General features: G+C 37.8%; 1 protein-coding gene across 1 annotated transcript; it reads left to right on the plus strand.

The window, feature by feature from the left end:
• Positions 1 to 16,735: 16,735 nt before the first annotated feature.
• Positions 16,736 to 17,428, plus strand: LOC129763500 (perlucin-like). Its single transcript, XM_055762624.1, has 2 exons — positions 16,736 to 16,868; positions 16,928 to 17,428. The coding sequence occupies exons 1-2, from the start codon at positions 16,764 to 16,766 to the stop codon at positions 17,309 to 17,311; spliced, it is 489 nt and encodes a 162-aa protein (XP_055618599.1). The 5' UTR covers positions 16,736 to 16,763; the 3' UTR covers positions 17,312 to 17,428.
• The last annotated feature ends 1,563 nt before the right edge of the window (positions 17,429 to 18,991 follow it).

Genomic DNA, 18,991 nt, shown 5'->3' on the forward strand with positions numbered 1-18,991 from the left:
TAAACAAAATAATTCAGTTCATATTATATGTCATATTATGTCACTTTAGAATGCATTGGTATTGTGAATAACTTTTAATAACTTTTCTTTGAATGGCTTAATGGCCATGAAAGGCGCCGTGTTTTACGGTGGCTGGTTTTGCCACCAAAGCAGTCTGTATAAACAAACATTTTCCTTCTTCTACCTGCTGCCGTTTTGAGATTGCGTTTGCCACTCGCTGAAACTGATTGTTGCCACCGAACCGAATGTGCTCTGTTCTGTAGGCGGGTTTTCTTATTGTCGTGAGCAGCTTTGCAAGCCAACTCGAGCACTCCGGCGGCCGAAATTCTATAACCGCTATTAGGTATGCTGGTGCTCCGGCACCAATCCGTTGATGCGATGTGATGTGAAACGATGCCACACTGATTTACGGTTTGAAAGAGAATGATATATTTTTCAGCGGATCCGCGCGTTTTGTACTTTAGCGGTACACGCTCACAGGATAGAGACAAATCAGCAGACTCAGCCAAAGGGGCGAGTCCAACGAGACGAACGAATGAGCGTTAAAAGGCAGCGATGGCAAAAAATATATACATAGAGGCGAATGAACTGCAAAAGTTTAAAGCCTCTTAAAAACAAAGAAAGAAGAAGAAAATATATTCATTACGATTTGTTCGCTCGTTGGATTCACATGCAGGTGTTTCTAACAAACACGAAGGCACCGAAGACTAGTGGAATAGTGGAAAAGCCGCCAAAAAGTTCGGCACGGCGCAGAAGAATATCTCGGAAACCGACAAGAAGAAGGAGAAGGAAGCAAACGCTAAAAAGGGTCCTTTTCAGGTCCACAAAATCATCTTTAATCTAAAGAGTTTATTGTTTTGTTATCACTCGATATCTCCATCTTGTTCGGTTAAACCTTCCTGTTTAGCGAGTGCGTTTGCCACTCGCCACAGTTGGAAAATTTCTTCTCATCCAGCTTGGGACTGTTGTACTGTAAATTACATTTAATGCGACATGCCGAAGCACCACTCAGTGTCGCATTGGAGGTGATTTTAACCTGTAATTGAACATTTGCGATGACAGTGGTACAGCTTTCACAGTTGGAAAATTTCTTCCCATCCAGCTTGGGACATGTTGGGTCATAATTTGGACCCCCATAGAGTTTAAAAAAATCCAATTAGCTAATTATCGAACTAAAATTACTGTACTTTCAATCTGGAAGCAATTTAAGAATTGGTGAAAATTGAATAATCGAGAAAGTCCCCAACCATCAATAAGCTCAGCACAACTGCAAAATTCTCATACTCTTCATATCCTGGCAAACAAATTATAAAAAATCAATTTGTGTTTTATTATTATTTTGGATAATATTTTAGAATGCATTGAACTGTATTTCGTAAACTCTTTTTTGAAAGGTTTAATGGCCCTGATAAGCGCCGTGTTTTATGGAATGGTTCCAATTTAGAAAACTTTGTACTCGTGGTTTTGAAAAAAAAAAACATTTCGAACGCCATCGATGCTGCCTTGTTCTGGATTTGCCACCAAAGCAGTTTGTATGAAGAACAAACTTTTATCTTCTGCTCGTCACTCGCTGAAACTGCCTATTCTTGTCTAGATGTCCACCGAACCGAATGTGGTCTGTTCTGAATGCGGATTTTCTTATCGTCGCGAACAGCTTTGCCAGCCAACTCGATCACTTCGGCGGCCGAAACTATATAACGCTGACTAGGTGGACTGGAGCACTGGTACTAACGCGCTCGGCATAGGGATTTTGCCTTTCCCTTCACTTTTCCTCCTTTGTCATGTCCAGACATGGCTGCTTGTGTTGGTTTGTTGATATGTTGTGATGCGAAACGATGTGGTGTATGATTTGGATGAGAATGATCGTTACGGCAGCGGAGCGGGGATTTTTAAGCTGACTGGCTGGCTCGAGAATTACGCATGTGTGAGACTGCGACCAATGTTTCGTTCATATTTTTTCTTTTTCCTTTCCAATCGCGTTCATTGTATTTCGCTGCTGCTCTGGTTGCCCGTTTTGGTCGGTACGATATGAGGAGCACAAAATGGACCAATCAAAAATGGGCACATAGTGCATTTTGACAATGCTTGATATTTCACAATTATTCAATTAATTATCTCAAGAAAAATGAAATGTTATTCGTTATGATAGATGCGTAGATATATTTCCTATCAATTGATGCAAAAACCTTTGCGATCTATTGAGAAATGCTCGAGTTATAAGCGTTCCAAATCTTGCATTTTTACCTACTTGTTCAGTGCCTAGATTTTCATTTCACCCCCTATATCTTCCGGTTAGACGTAGTCCTACGTCAAAATGATTTGACTGATAGAATACAAGACATCATGAGAATATTCCGAAGAAAATTAGGTAAGAAATAAACATTGGATTTCCATTATCCACAGTTAGTTGTTTCATCATATACCCCACGATGTTATTTTAGTCTCATCATTGCCCTAGATCAATGAAAGAACGGATGTGATAATTACTAACAGCTACTTGTCAAATTATTTTCTAGCTCTTAGTATATTAAACCGTTTAACTTAAAAAGGTTTTGACGTAGAACTACGTCTTTCAGGAAGGGTGCCAAATCAGATAACAGGTCACGTTTTTGTGAAATAAAGTTAACGTTGATAACTATTTTCACAGCGAACAAATTCTGATACTTTGCACACCAATTGAATCGGAAATTTTATAAGATTCGTTTGATATACAATACAGTACAATCCACTAATGCCTAAACAGTTTAAATTAATGAAAACTGGAAGCATTCTCATATTCTCATACATTTGTTCTGCCGATTTGTGTGCATTCCCGAACAGAGCTGTCAATAACAAGCAACTAATACATTAGTTTCTGCCAGTTTTCAACATATTTGGTTTAAATAAGCCATCCGCGATTTGAAGCCACCCTTAGAGGCAAATGAACTGCAAAGTTTAAAGCCTCTTAAAAACAAAGAATCGAATCGGATTGAAGCCACACCACTTCTCGTTTGGTGGTCATCGAAGCAACATGGTTGCCGCAGAGCGTCGAGCGGGAGAGGATTGTTTTCTTGTCGGGTGAAGGAGGAGTATGGAATAGAGTTTCTTTCCACAAGGGCTAGGGCTTCTCAGGACTAGAGCGGAAACCAAAAATACAATAGAATGAAAACACAGATGCAAGTGAGCTAGCATAACACAACGAGCGGATATCATTCATGTCTAATGTTGATTTCACACACATACACACACAGCTCGATACAAAGAGAGGAAGCCCTCTGTATCGAGGTTTGTTACGACAGAGAAAAGCAGCATACGAGAATTTTTTGTGCTAGTGCGGATATGGAAGAGTATCCAGAATTTTGGAATATAGATATGCACTGCATTTGTTCAGATAAACGTATAATTCATGAAAGTATGTTTTCAAATTCCAGTAGGGTAACCTTACTGTTGCATGTTGTGGGGTTCGATCACATCTCAGGCGGAATATAGGAGCAAAAGGGTTCATAATTTGTGATCGATATCTGAGTGGGAAGGAGTAAGTCTGATGCGAGTTGAATCAAATAAACGAGAAATGCTGATAGCTTTCGACTATACTCGACTCTTTCGAGTCTACTGAAGTAATAATAGTAAAAATAAAAAAAATTGTTATAAAGATATTACAAAAATTTCGATGCATTCTACAATAATATCCGAAGTAATAAACAAGTGGATTGAATAATATAGTTCCGTAGTTCTACGTCGAAAACGGCGGTCGTGTCCTAGATACAACCCATTACATTTTTTTTAACTTATTTTATTTCCTAGTTTCTCTACATTAAAACCATTAAAAAAATTTGTGTTTTTTCAATTTTTGTTTCTTACCTAACTTTCTTCGGAATATTTCGATGGTGTACTGTATGCTATTAGTGAAATCATTTCATTTGATGCTAATATTGAGGGAATTGCAAAAAATATATAGTGGACCATTTTATGGCGGTGACCTTTTCGAAATTATGTTGTTCATAGTGTAGTGTATTCTTCAAGTCAAGCCATTCAGCCATTTTTTAGCGGCGGCCAAATCAAATTTTCCATGAACATGGAATACGCAGTTTTATAATGACAGTAGAATTAAAAATATGTTTCGATGTTTGTTGGGATTTTTCATGATCTACTGTGTTCTACCAGTCGAGCATCTTCATTTGATACCCATATTGATGGGCTTTGAGAAAAACATGGGCCATTTTATGATGGCGGTCATTTTGGATTTGCATTTTTCATAATTTTCCATAAATTTCTGAAAATATGTAATCCCCCATTTTGTAGTGGCCGCCATTTTAGATTTGCATTTTTCATAAATAACTGTATTCTACTAGTCAAGCCCTTGCATTTGATACCCATATTAAAAAGGTTTTGAGAAAATATGTGAACCACCGTTTTGTGGTGGCGGCCATTTTGGATTTGCATTTCTCATGAATAACTGTGTTCTACTAGTTAAGCTCTACTAGTTAAATATGTAATCCGCTATTCTGTGGTGGCGGCCATTTTGAATTTGCATTTCTCATGGATAACAGTGTTCTACTAGTCAAGTCCTTTCATTTGATACCCATATTGATAGGGTTTTGAGAAAATATGTGATCCGCCATTTTGTGGTGGCGGCCATCGTGGATTTGCATTTCTCATGAATAACTGTGTTCTACTAGTCAAGCTCTTTCATTTGATACCAATATTGATCGGGTTTTGAGAAAATATGTGAACCACCGTTTTGTGGAGGCGGCGATTTTGGATTTGCATTCCTCATGCATAACTGTGCTCTACTAGTCTAGACCTTTGATTTGATACCCATGTTGATGAGGTTTTGAGAAAATATGTAATCCGCCATTTTGTAGCAGCCGCCATCTTGGATTTTTAAAATAATGAAATACCCAATTTTATAATGACTGCAGAGATAAAGGTGTGTTCCAAATTTCAGACCAATCGGTCAACAGGAAGGGGGTTAAATTTCTTTTAATGTGGTAAAGCGCTACAAACAAACATGTTACAAACATACAAACATACAAATTACAGAGCAAGCCAAAAAACTCCGTTTAATAATTGTCTTCACCATAGCCGAAAAAGAGTTTTCCCTTTCCAGTACAAATAAATATATGGCAACACTGAAATTATCTGGCATTTCGATTTCACACAAATGTCTAATATGACGCACTGTTTGGATGAAATTGTCATTTATCTATTGGCGCCAGTATCTAGAAAATTTTCTATTCGCTGGCGTGGCCACTTACTTGTGCGATACTTGCGCAAGTAACTGGAGCCGGGTGTTTACATGGCTTTAATAACTAGACTCTAGTGATTGGATTCTTCCACTAGCGCGTTGACTGGCACCGTCTAAATCAGCCTTTAGACTACCGGACAGCGGAGACAGTTGATATCAGGGTTGCCACATATACAGAATATTCTGAATTTTACAGATTTGTCGCCAAGTTTTAGATACGGAATCTGTTTACAAATTTTTTTAAAATTCAATCTTAAATATTGAATTTATTACAGTGCTTACATTCCTTGATTTATAAAAATGATAAACGCAATGCAAAGAGATGGCTTTCGTTGGAGGCAGTTATTAAGCGAAATCTTGAGCGATTTGAAGAGCTTAAACTATCCTTTTCGTTCCAAGTTAAGTATGACCATAATCAATCCGCCAATCATATATTCACTCATTTAAACGATCGTATGACTACACTGAGAGAAATAATTAGTAAATATAACGAATTTTTTGGTAAATACTACCAATCTATAGACATTTTCGACCGTACTAATAAACACATATGTCAAGCAGAACCATGATTCGGAAGGCCAATATCGGCTACATTTTCTCGCCGAAAATGCACGTATCAGAATTATATCCTTATTATACCTCCGTATTGCCTTATGGGAACAATGAAAATGGTTAATACACGCTTTTCTCACCAATTTTCAGATATGACAATATCCAAGCTTACTAATGTTATCGAGTAAAATATACTAATCTCTGGTAGGGATGCGGGTTTGTTGACAATATGTGCAAAAAATTTGTACATTCTACTAATTTTGCATTACCAAATGTATTTGTTAGTTTTCGACCGAGGATTTTTCTAAGTGTAAACCGATTATGTTGTTCCTAAACTTTGTTCTACTGCTTATCAATAACGTCAATCGCACTTTTGAATCAGAAAGTTCTCAATTTTGCGACAAGACAAGAAAAGAATGTTATTGTTAATCATGTTGGAGAGCTACGTTCAACGATTCGCTGATGCTGACCTTGATGTGAGAGATTTTGAAGACTTTCTGAAGAAGCCTGCGGATGTTTACGTTGGTATCGATACAGAAAAAGGATTGGGTGTAGCTAGAAAGTTGATCTCAATTGATTTGTCGTGACTTCTAAATTGAACTGGTGAAACATAACTGCGGCCTTGATAAACCCTCAAAATTTCGTCTAGCTACCGAACCTTAATAATTTGATGCGCCAATTTCCTCAATTCTTTGAAGCAGTTAGTAAACAAGGCTTGACTAACGAATTCAGGATACTTAAGTCGAATCTTATGGGATAACAATTGAGTGACTCGGATATAAACTGGTCCCAGTTGTTAGATGTCAAAAGGGACCTTAGCGATGGACAAGGTCGTTTTTAATACATTTTTTGATGACATTCATCAGCATGTGCTAAGCAAATATTTTTGCTTCACAGTGCCAACAAAAGAAAGTCCTGAAATCGGTTGGCTCCCACAATTATGGGCTCTATTGTGATAGCGGAGAACTATGTATCAAGGCTCAAGGAGGAACTCGTCCTTGGCATCCTTGAAGTTGAAGGAAAATTTTTAGGCAAAGTTCAACAAAACCATGTAAAACATCATACAACTCAGAGTCGAAGAACATCACTATGATATATTTTGATGTATTGACACGACTTTAACAACCCATAAATAAGAAAAATAAGTTCAAAGTGAAAATATACCTTTATTTTAATTTTTTTCCCTTAACTTTCCGATACAGATTTTTTATACAGATTTTTTGGCTAAAAATTTTTTTACAGAATTAAATGTGGCAACCCTGGTTGATATGATCATTGTTGTGTTATTAATAGAACAACAGCTCGATGTTTCTTGCAGAACAGTTGTATGGATGAATCGATCTTCATTCGACCGTAGGATCGATCTCCATCGCTGATGATTGTTGCGTTATCTCCATCGCTGATGATAGGTTATCAGGAAATGATTGAGCAATAAGCGTTCGAAATTGAATAATTTTAGCAATGTGATCGATTTTCGTTTTCCTATTTGTACCCCCGATATGTTCCCGAAAGATGTGGCCCTATGTCTAAACAAATCTGCTGATCTGTTTCGACTCAAAATGATGTATGAGAAGTCCTTGATGGTAAGTGAGCACCATCATAGTGAAGGAGCTGTTTATACATGACATCATAAACTTGGACACAGATATCCCGAGGCGTTCGAGAAGATCGAGCGAAAAGGTTTTCAAACTCGAATAATGCGAATGAAGTGAAGTACGGAATCCGTATGACGTTTGAGTACTGTGTTGGAAGGAAGATGTCAAGTCAATCGTCTCCGACCCCAGTAAACAAAAAGTCAAAGAAGATACCCGATATTGTTCATACGTTCATATACTCAATATTGTTCATATGTTCACTTTGAACAATATCGAGTATCTCCTTTGACTTTTTGTTTACTGGGGTCGGAGACGATGGACCTGTGTGGTTCAAGTTCTACATTCGAAGAACTGCTGACCATAGTCGATATATCGTGCTGTATTGTCTCAAAATATAGCCTGAAGTGGAAAATGAAATTCGTGAATATATTCGCTTCTCGCAGAATCAATTCGGTTGGAACTTTCTATGCAGATGAAAGAATCCGAGCAGAATGAAGATCTGGATACGCGCCACAGCAGAATGGGCAGTTTGCAGTTTGGGACTACAGCGTATGAAATCTGTTTCCACAGAAAGCCGGATTTTAGCCACAGGTAATTTTTTGGTTGCTACACTCATGTCTGGATACATCTACGGCGGTGAAAGAAATTAATGACAAGGATGTGAAGGTGGTGTTCGTTGGCCTTTGTTCTGATAATAAGGCATACATATAGGTGGATACGTAAGCCGGTTAAAATCTGGTAAGCTGTGACGTATATTTTTATAAGCAAATAAGTACAAGCAAATGGAAGATGTCTTACGTGCTGAAAAGAAAAGGGCAACATTTTTGAGAAGTTAGAGCTTTGCTGCATTCGGCCGTCAGTCAGCACACACGTTTGTTTATAGCCGATACGACATCTATTTTCGGACGGTGTGCAACTAAATCAACCGAATGCAAATTTTTCGTGTTTGTGAAAATTAAAATTAAAAATCATGAGTTTTTGAGTGAGATACCATCAATGACTTTGAGTAGGATTAAGATATTGACAAGTTTTTTTTTTTATCTTCGCTTATTTTTCGTCGGCCTATTTCCGCCACTTTAGTGCCAATCACCGACATCAGGGAGGCGACTCCACCTGTTCCTACCTATCAGACTCAACAACTCATGAGCCGGGCCAACTTCTTTTACTTCCGCTCCGAAGGAAGACGTAACCAGAGATTTTTCGCCTCAGAAAATCCCAACGACGCCAGCTGGGATTGAACCCAGGCCGATCGGATTGTGAGGCTGTTACGCTAACCATACAACCACTGGCGCCGTCATATTGACAAGTTCTGCACCGCAAAATGTTGGTCTTGATAAGCTATAAACGTCATACGAAGACAGGTTTGATGTAGAATTTGAAATATAAAACTTTGTCGAACACAGGTTTTGTCTAAAGAATAAATATTTCCCAAAAAGTTGTTTTTTAACTAAGTTGCATTGGGATAACCATGAAAAACCGGTTATTTTACTCTAACTTTTGTCAAAAAAGTCCTGCGGTATTTCCGCGAGGTGTCTTTGTAAGTGCGTAGTTCTAGTTGTATTCATTGTATCGAGTCATACTACAGCTTGTTGGAAAGGTATTTTTGCGCGCTATAATATAGTCCTTGACAGTGTTTTGTTTGGTTAAGTCGTTCGTGAGTTATAGTGTCGCAAATATGGAGCAAAATAAAGAGAAAATCCGACATATTTTACAGTACTACTATGACAAAGGCAAAAATGCATCTCAAGCTGCCAATAAAATTTGTGCAGTTTATGGACCCGATACAGTTTCCATTTCCACCGCACAACGATGGTTTCAACGTTTTCGTTCTGGTGTAGAGGTCGTCGAAGATGCGTCACGCTCCGGAAGGCCTGTCGTCGAAAATTGCGACAAAATCGCTGAATTAGCCGAGAAAAACCGGCATAGTAGCAGCCGTAGCATCGGCCAAGAGCTGGGGATAAGTCATCGAACCGTTATTAACCATTTGAAGAAGCTTGGATTCACAAAGAAGCTCGATGTATGGGTGCCACACACGTTGACGCAAAAAAACATCTTTGACCGTATCGACGCATGTGAATCGCTGCTGAATCGCAACAAAATCGACCCGTTTCTGAAGCGGATGGTGACTGGCGATGAAAAGTGGGTCACTTACGACAACGTGAAGCGCAAACGGTCGTGGTCGAAGCCCGCTGAAGCGACTCAGACGGTGGCCAAGCCCTCATTAACGGCCAGGAAGGTTCTGCTGTGTGTTTGGTGGGATTGTCAAGGAATAATCTATTATGAGCTGCTTCCCTATGGCCAAACGCTCAATCGGACCTGTACTGCCAACAACTGGACCGCTTGAAGGTAGCACTCATGAAGAAGAGGCCATCTTTGATAAACAGAGGCCGCATTGTCTTCCATCAGGACAACGCCAGGACACACACTTCTTTGGTGACGCGCCAGAAGCTCCGGGAGCTCGGATGGGAGGTTCTTTTGCATCCGCCGTATAGTCCGGACCTTGCACCAAGTGACTACCACCTGTTTTTGTCCATGGCGAACGAGCTAGGTAGTCAGAAGTTAGTCACAAAAGAGGCCTGTGAAAATTGGCTATCCGAGTTTTTTGCCAATAAGGAAGCGAGCTTCTATAACAGGGGTATTATGAAGTTGGCATCTCGTTGGGAACAAGTTATCGAACAAAACGTCGCATATTTGACTTAAAACAGATGATTGTAACTAATGTTATGAACAAATGAAAATTCAAAAAAAAATACGCCGGACTTTTTTGACAGCCTTATATTTAAAATTCTACATCAAAATTGTCTTCGTACGACTTTTAGAGCTTATCAATACCAACATTTTGCGGTGCAGAACTTGTCAATATCTTAATCCTGCTCAAAGTTATACTCAAATACAAAAGATAACATATCTTTGAAAATCACATATTATATAGAGTGAAATTTGTTCTTTCAAATTCCGTCAATAAACATTTTTTTATGTTTGCCCCAGAAAGAATAGCAAGCAGTTGAAGAGAGCGTATTTTTTTGGAAGAAATATCAATAACTTTGAGTGAAATTGAGATATTGACAAGTTCTGTATCGCAAAATATTTGTATCAGTATGTTCTAAAAGTCTTTCGAAGATAGCTTGTATGTAGAATTCGAAATGTAAATGTTAGAGCAGAAAAAGTGTTTTTTTTAATGGTGACCCCAATGCAGATTAGGAAAAAGGCGCTATATCGGTTATTTCAAGAGATAGAAATAAACTTTGTTCTACAAAGATGTTTTAAATAACTGGGACTACAACATTTTCGAACTATGTTTACCTCTCTCTATAGAGATAAGAAAGTTAGATTTTTTAGAAAACACGCGTTAATAGAAAAATCCACGTAAAGAAAACCTCGTAAAAATTTTCGTAAAAAAACCGCGTAAATAAACTGGGTGTATATTGATTTAAGTTTAATATTAAAATGAAATGTTTTCAATGAAAATGGAAATGCCATCTGTTGTTTTTTAGAATTTTTTAGGACGCGATTCAAGGAATGTTAATGAAGTCAATTATGCGGAAGTAGAACCATAGATAGTGTTCAAATGTCAGCAACATTAATCGCGCCAGGAAAGACAAGTTTCTATTCGTCAATTTTTTTGCAGCAAACCGGAAGGGTTTCAAAGAGGCCTAGCATTCGGAGGTGGACGTTTTACATCTGGTTTCCTAAAAAACGCAAAGATACTGCAAAATTTCATTCTGAATTGCTTGGAAGGGGTGAATACGGACATGGGTATGCCAAATTTATCAAGCGGTATGGCTTACGCCTACTTGTGATAAATCGGGAACAAGTTTTCCAATAATATTTGGATTAATGGCAAGTATGTAGAAGAGTTTCCTGCACAAATGTGGAGCCCGAATTTCTACCCATATCAAATATTCAACGCATACGAGAGCGGATTATGCTTTAAAGTCAGACTCGTTAAATGCTCCTTAGACAAAAGTGAATAAGAATCGCTTTACGTTGCCGTTTGCAAACAGGAATATAAGTCGTAAGCTTCCACGCATGCTAATTTGAGAGTTCAACAATCATTGGATTTTAACCTCAACGATCTGCATGTTTACGACAAAACATCGATAACTCCGCGGATGATGCGAAATTTGCTCAAGGACTGGTATTTCAATCAACTTGTCTCTCGGAAGATACATTATTTGAAGCCCAATTATACCCATCCGTAAAGTCGTTCATGTTCTCGATACACTTTCGGAACTTTACAGTGCAGAGAAACTACTAACGAGGGATGGAGCCACATTTATAAGTTTTGCCTCCCAACTCCACCAACCGATCCGTATTACAAAAAAGTCTGAAGAGCATTGCGAATGATATTATTTAGAGGAATCAACAGCTGTTCTAACTGATGTCTTGAAAACGTGTACCAATCGATTAGTTACGCAAAAAGTTTGTATGTGTGAAAAACTCAAACAGCTGGTACAACTTGGATCTTTTGCGTCTCAAACGTAAGAGCGGTGGTACAATAAATTTTGTTGAACTAATAATGAAAATCATTGAAATATGTATACGAACGCGCGCAATAGATATTCACAATCTATTAAGAAAACTCGTTGTGAATATATTCAGAGGAAGATTGATCAGCATCAAAGCAACTGCAAAGAGTTATGGCAAATTTTGAAATCCCTATTGAAATCTAATAATAGCAAACCGCGGTCTATAACTTTTAATGGCACACTTGAACAGTCTGAACAGATAATAGCTTCTACGTTCAACGATTATTTTGTCAATAGTGTTTCATTGATCAATCAAACTATTGAATTGGTCGATGAACCTGATGAAATAACACAGCCGGTTAAAACTAATTGTAGTTTCGAAAGTTTTCACCCAATTACATTAAATGAACTTAGAACTATTTGCTTTTCTTTAGGAAAAAACGGCTGGAGTGGATACTGTTAATGCTAGAGTTGTTCAAAATTGCTTTCATGTTATTGACTACATCTTGCTGGATCTTATTAATAAATTTTTAATAACTGGGCATGTACCTCAGGTGTGAAAGGAATCCCTGATAGTCCTTATTCGAAAGGTTGCTGGAACGATTAAAGCCGAAGAGTTTCGTTCCATCAACATGTTGCACACATTAGGGAAAATATTGGAATTAGTTGTTAAAGGCCAGCTGCTGGAATATTTAAATCATAACACTTTGCTAATACCAGAACAATCGGGATATCGGGAAGATCATTCCTGTGAAACCGCATTGAACTTGGTGTTGGCAAAATGGAAAGATAATTTAGAATGTAAAGAGACCATCATTGCTGTTTTCTTGGATCTAAAACGCGCTTTCGAGACAATTTCTAGGCCCTTGTTGTTGAACACGATTAAGCTCTTTGGAATTACGAGTACTGCATATAATTTTTTTTTTTTTTATCCAAAATATATATTTTTATTAAGGCTCATATGGCGTCAACCTGACGGGGCCGGGAGTTCAATATTTCGACAATGTTTGCCTTATAACTATGTTAGTAATATGTAACCGATTACTCGCGGTTGGCTCGAGGTTAGTATTACAAGTGTTTTCGTAATTGTGATGTTGCTGTCTTCAATGATCTGTACCTGTGCCCGACACGGGATACTTCCTATTGGGATGCAGCTGACCATTAATCAGCAACGCCCCCCTAGTCTGTACCCCATATCTAGCGTGGTGCGTCTTCTCGAGGAATCCAGAATAGAATGGTCACTAGCCGGCGCAATCATCAGCTCGTGTAGAGTTGTCATGAGCGGTACAACCTTTGGCTCTTGTTGAATGATCAGTGGACTGCACAATCTTTGGCCCGTGTATCTGTAAAGAGTGTGTGTATGTATTGCCGCGACTAAGTAAAAGTTTATAGATCGGATAGGAGGGATACGAAACAGGGACACAACGAAGGAAACATCATTAAACGTTGACATCGGCGTTTCTGAGGAACAGGTATAGATGAAGCAGAAGATCAGGATCACGGCTACCTAAGATATCCCGGACGGGGATATCCGATTGTCTGCCTTTTGCTCTCAGTGCTCTAGAGAGCTGAGAGCGAGCAGCATGGAACCGGATACACGACCAGACAACATGCTCGATGTCGTGGTAGCCATCGCCACAATCACAAAGATTGTTTGCTGCGAGCCCAATGCGATAGAGATGCGCGTTTAGGTTGTAGTGATTGGACATAAGCCGAGATATCACGCGAATGAAATCACGACCGACATTCAATCCCTTAAACCAAACTTTCGTCGAAACCTTAGGGATAATCGTGTGTAACCAACGACCGAACTCATCTTCACTCCACATGCGCTGCCAACTAACGAGTGTGTCCTGACGAGGAATGTGAAAAAATTCGTTATAAGCAATTTGCCTTTCAAAAAGTGTGCCTTCTGAAGCGCCCACCTTAGCTAGCGAGTCCGCTTTCTCATTCCCCGGAATCGAGCAATGAGAGGGAACCCATGCTAAGGTAATCTTGAATAATTTTTCGACCAAAACACTCAATAGATGTCTTATTCTTGTTAGGAAATAAGATGAGCGTTTACCAACTTTCATTGAGCGGATTGCCTCTATTGAGCTGAGACTGTCTGAAAAAATAAAATAGTGGTCGATGGGCAATGTTTCAATGATCCCTAATGCGTAATATATCGCACCCAGTTCAGCGACATACACGGAACAAGGATCTTTGAGTTTGAAAGAGGCACTGGAATTTTCATTGAAGATGCCGAAGCCAGTGGACCCGTTTATGCATGAACCGTCAGTAAAGAACATTTTATCAGATCTAACTTTCCCATATTCTGCCGAAAATATCTCCGGAATATAATCGGAGCGTAGATGATCTGGGATTCCATATTCCATATAAATGGTTTGAAAGCTAATTTGCAAGAAAATTTCGACTAAAAGTTGAAAAAGGGTAAAACAAACAATGCTATTTGTATGACAGAACTCAACGGACTATTTTAAACGATTTCATTTCCAGCCCCGTAGGGAATAATCTTGGAGTACCTCAGGGAAGTGTATCTTGGACATGCGACGAGTTTTACGATTTTGTGATCAATCTTTTTGCAGATGATACTGTGTTATTCATTGCAGCTAATGATTTAAATCAGGTCGCGTCACATTTAAATGGAGATTTGCATTCTTTGAGTAGATGGTTGAATTATAAGCAATTGAGGGGCTTAGAATGAAAGGGGTGTAAGTGATTTAATCGATTTCTCTTCATCAACTCTCTCTTTTGGTCATAACTTAGCTGCAAATACATTCCCAGCTGTATTTGACAATGTGGAAGATAGGCCAGAGCCTCATCTATCGTATTCTATAGCAAACTTGAATTGGAACGTTTTTGCAGTTGAGTTATTAACTAAATAAAAAGTTGATGAAGAGAAATCGATCAAGTCACTTACACCCCTTGCATTCTGAGCACCTCAATTAAAATTGAACATAAGTAAAACGAAATATATGATAATCTCGCGAAATCGTTCAAATGAAAACGTCTCTATTATTATAGATGATGAGACTATTGATCGCGCTCGGGAAATTAAATATCTTGGCGTGATTATTGATGACAAACTCAAGTTCAACACTCACATTGACAATGTCATCAATCTTTTGCCGATTGAAAAACGATTTAACTATTTGCATCAAAATACAGCTATACAAATCAATCGTCTCTCCTTATTTAGACTTTTGCTCTTCCATTTTATTTCTGGCCAATGAAATACAAATATCAAGATTACAGCGTTTGCAAAGCGTTGCCTTCTAACTGGCAACAAGTTTGCGAACAAAGCGGCGCATATTTGACTTAAATTGGATAATTTTAAGTATGTTAAATAAAGCGTCAAATTTCGATCAGAAATACGACATTTCTTTTTCCCCAACGCCATATTTTCAATTGACCTGAGAAAGTTTTTTTTCAACGGATTATATGATGTTAATTATTATTTTTTTTTTATTTGTATTAATGTCCTCTCTATTATGTCCGTCATGATCCTGGTGATGAAGTACTATTTATATTTTTATTTTGTTGTTTTTATAATATATTAGTTAAAAAAAATAAAAGTAGTCTACATAAGTTTTAGCGTCGCGCGCGTAACACAGATATAAAGGATATTAAATTGAAGGTTTCCTAAGTGCCGGTCAAGAAATTTTTCGTTAAGGAAATTTTCTCGATTTCTCTGGATGAGGATATTCATAGTCTATCCAATACAAGGCAGGCGGTTGGGCTTGTGCTCTGGTGGGTCACTTGGCTTCAATTGCCTCGTCGGGACCGTATCGGCTCTGTGGCGGACATGACTGAGTATTGGCTTGTCATTTGACATTGCAATTTTTTGAACTTATATCTGTAAATAAAATCAGTTCGTTGTTTTTTTTTGTTTGCCTAACTGATTTCAATGCTTGAAAAATAACTAAATTATCTTTTATATAACTCGTCTTGCTCAAATCTTTGTAGAGGAAGGAGGCGGGACCATCATCATTATCAAATTAACCAACTGGATATAAATGATGAAGAAGACGCCGAGTTTGAGATCCTAAAAGACAGAGGGATCGTTAAGAAAGTGCTCAACCCATCAGCTGATATTCACTCTTGCACTTGGAACAAGATGATGAGGAAATCCTTCGAATTTCAGCATCAGTTGGTCCGGAAGATGAAAATCTCAATTAAAATGTTGTGGTTAAGGACGATAAAGAGTAAGCTGGTTTCTAAATGCGCAGTGTGCTTTGCGAAAAATCAACCTGGTGAACATTACATGTAGCATTGCATTGCAAAATTCGAGAAGTAGTCTGATAACATCATCAGGGATAATAATGTTTCCCTTTATCATTTCTATGAATTGGTTTGCTTGAAGTCAGAAAAATGTTTTCCTTTTTTGAATTTGATAAATGGAATTGATTTTGGTTTCAAGGTGTTTTTGAATTCATTTTTTAGTTATATATCTATTTACACTTAATCAACTATATGAAGAGAAAATGAAGAGAAAGGTTGGCTTCACCTACTAGTTGGATTTTATCACCATTATTTACTAACTATACTCACACAACAACAAAATAAAGTAATCGTACAATATTAAAAGTGAAATGTACGATATATCGAAGTTTCCCTGTACATACATATTCATACAAGGAGTCATCGAGTCTGATACATATTTTTAGCAAAGTTCAATATAAAGTATCATAATACAATGAGATCATTGTTGGAATGAAATTCAAAGAGACGTCCATTTGAATGAAACTCTGTGTTTGCGCAATAACACACCAATATTTACCTATCCAGATAAGATGTGCCTCTAATATATCATTCCCAACATTTGAGCAAGAAGAAGCGAAGAACTCTTCCTTTGGGTGAAACTTGGACGAGGTCCAATTGGCCATTTATTCTTTGGCTAGCCATCTGACAGTGAAGATGCAAAAAGTTGTTTGCTTAGTGCTGCTAGTGGTGGCTTTCCACAGTTCAGCTCAAAGAGTAAAATGTGTGTTTGAATCGAAATACTTTATTCCCAATTTCACGGTGAGTATTATTTTATTTTCCTGATAGCCAATTGTTCGTTGATGAATCCTATATTGCAGGCGAACTGGTTTAAGGCTGTTGAGTACTGTAATTATCTCGGAATGCGACTGGCAGTTATTAGCTCGGCTGAGGAGCAAGCCAAGCTGACTGCTTTAGTGGCGTCCACGGATAAGTTTAGCAATGTGAGCACCGATATTTGGATCGGAGGCAGTGATCTCGCAGAGGAAGGCAATTTTTACTGGCATGCTACCGGGAACAGAATCGTTTTTACCAACTGGAAAAAGAATCAACCGGATAACGGACAGAAAAATGAACACTGCATGGAGATTCGATACATCCCGGAGCACAGCTGGGACTGGCACTGGAACGATCGTGACTGCAAAGCGGCTCGTTACTTCGTTTGCGAAAACCTAGAACCCGGGAGGGAGATCACATTTTTTTAATGCACAAAAAATATTGATAACATTTTAATGTATAACAAATTGTAACATCAGTTTTTATACAAGTTATCGTCAACATAAATAAATAAATTTCCAATAAAATATTTCGCCAATCGACAATTGATTTTTATTTGTACCTGTTCCATAATAATACACGAAAAAAAAAAAACATAATTGAACTTGAGTAAAACAGTGAAGTACCGTTCATCGTTTTCTATTAACTATACATTTTACTTTTTTTCTCACGCAGAACTGCGTATTCCAGTAAGGGTGCCAAATCAGAAATCATTACAGGTTTTCATTATGTAATAATGACGTGACCAATCGAATCGGACATTTTCTCAGATTTTTGATAAGACGACGTCTCTGAAGAGGCATATTATCCCGTAGACTAAAAGTGGTTTAAAAACAAGTGTTGTAAAAAATCATCTTCGTTAAGTTCAAAAGCTTATATTTTCGGGCAAGGTTGCATCGAAAACCTATATACTCCAAACGAAAGTCAAAATGACAGATTCAGAATATGAGCAAATGAACTTTTGTTCTTCAATATGTTTCGATGTTTATTTTTCCACCCAATGTCATTTTCATCTTGATTATTCAAGATGCCAGAACTGAATTTCATTTCAGCCAAATGAATATCAGCTGTTGTTTACTTTTACCCAGAGGTAGCTGTATGCGGCTGGTTTTTATGTAGGTCGGATTGAACTGATGCTTAAGTCCTTCCAAATCAACGCAGGCAACAAGAAGATTATGATATGTTGTAATCCATTTGACCATCGAGTCTAGGAGTAATTGTTATTCAATTGCAATACGGTGTTTAGGGCTCGTTCACGGTGCCGTTGTTACCGTCTCGCCAAACAACATCCTGCGCGATTTCTTGCAAAGTTCGTTCATCGAACTCTGGCGTTTTTGTTCTCTAAATGGTCCTGCCTGACTAATTTTATTTTATTTTTGAATTTTGACTCAAACTCAATGCCAGAACGAATATCGTTTCGAATGTGTGAATATCAATTTATTGCTTTTGATATACAAAGTATAAATAACCACTCAATGTCGCATTAATTCATCATAGCAAATTTGTTCATTCATCGGCGATATGAACAAAATGAACTCGTTTGTTATTGTCATCAATATAATGAGGGCAGTGTGTTTCGAGCTGAAAAAAGTCATTTACACTGAAATAAATAATATTCGTTACTCGTGAATATTTGTTGATATTCTAGGACACTAGGTCGTATGAATAAAAAAAAAGTATTTACTTATTCTGCCCGTTTCCAAGTAAAGTAAACTTTGCTAGTATTTACTTGAATCCGTATAAAGTTTACTTTACTAATTTGATTTTCAAATTCGAACATAGTTTTTACTTTGTCAAACATCTATCAACTGATTGTTTAGGTTTCGTTTCAAAAGGTTTTTTTTTGACAAAGCGAGAATTCGCGATGAAAAAGGAATAGTGTCGACGTCTGGTGGCGACTTTCAATTAGGGGCCATAGTTTGGGTCCCTATCTCGTTAGTGTAATACCTATCATATTAGAAGACACGAAGCCAGTTTTCAAATGTTAAAACATGAATGAAAATGTTCACATCATGTTATTTAATCACTTAAAACACTTTTTTCCGACTTTTATTTAACCCTTTGTCCATACATTTCCAACATCATTACTGAAACTTTTCATTATAATA

The sequence above is a fragment of the Toxorhynchites rutilus genome, chromosome 1 (genome assembly GCF_029784135.1).
Source record: "Toxorhynchites rutilus septentrionalis strain SRP chromosome 1, ASM2978413v1, whole genome shotgun sequence".
NCBI lineage: Eukaryota > Metazoa > Arthropoda > Insecta > Diptera > Culicidae > Toxorhynchites > Toxorhynchites rutilus.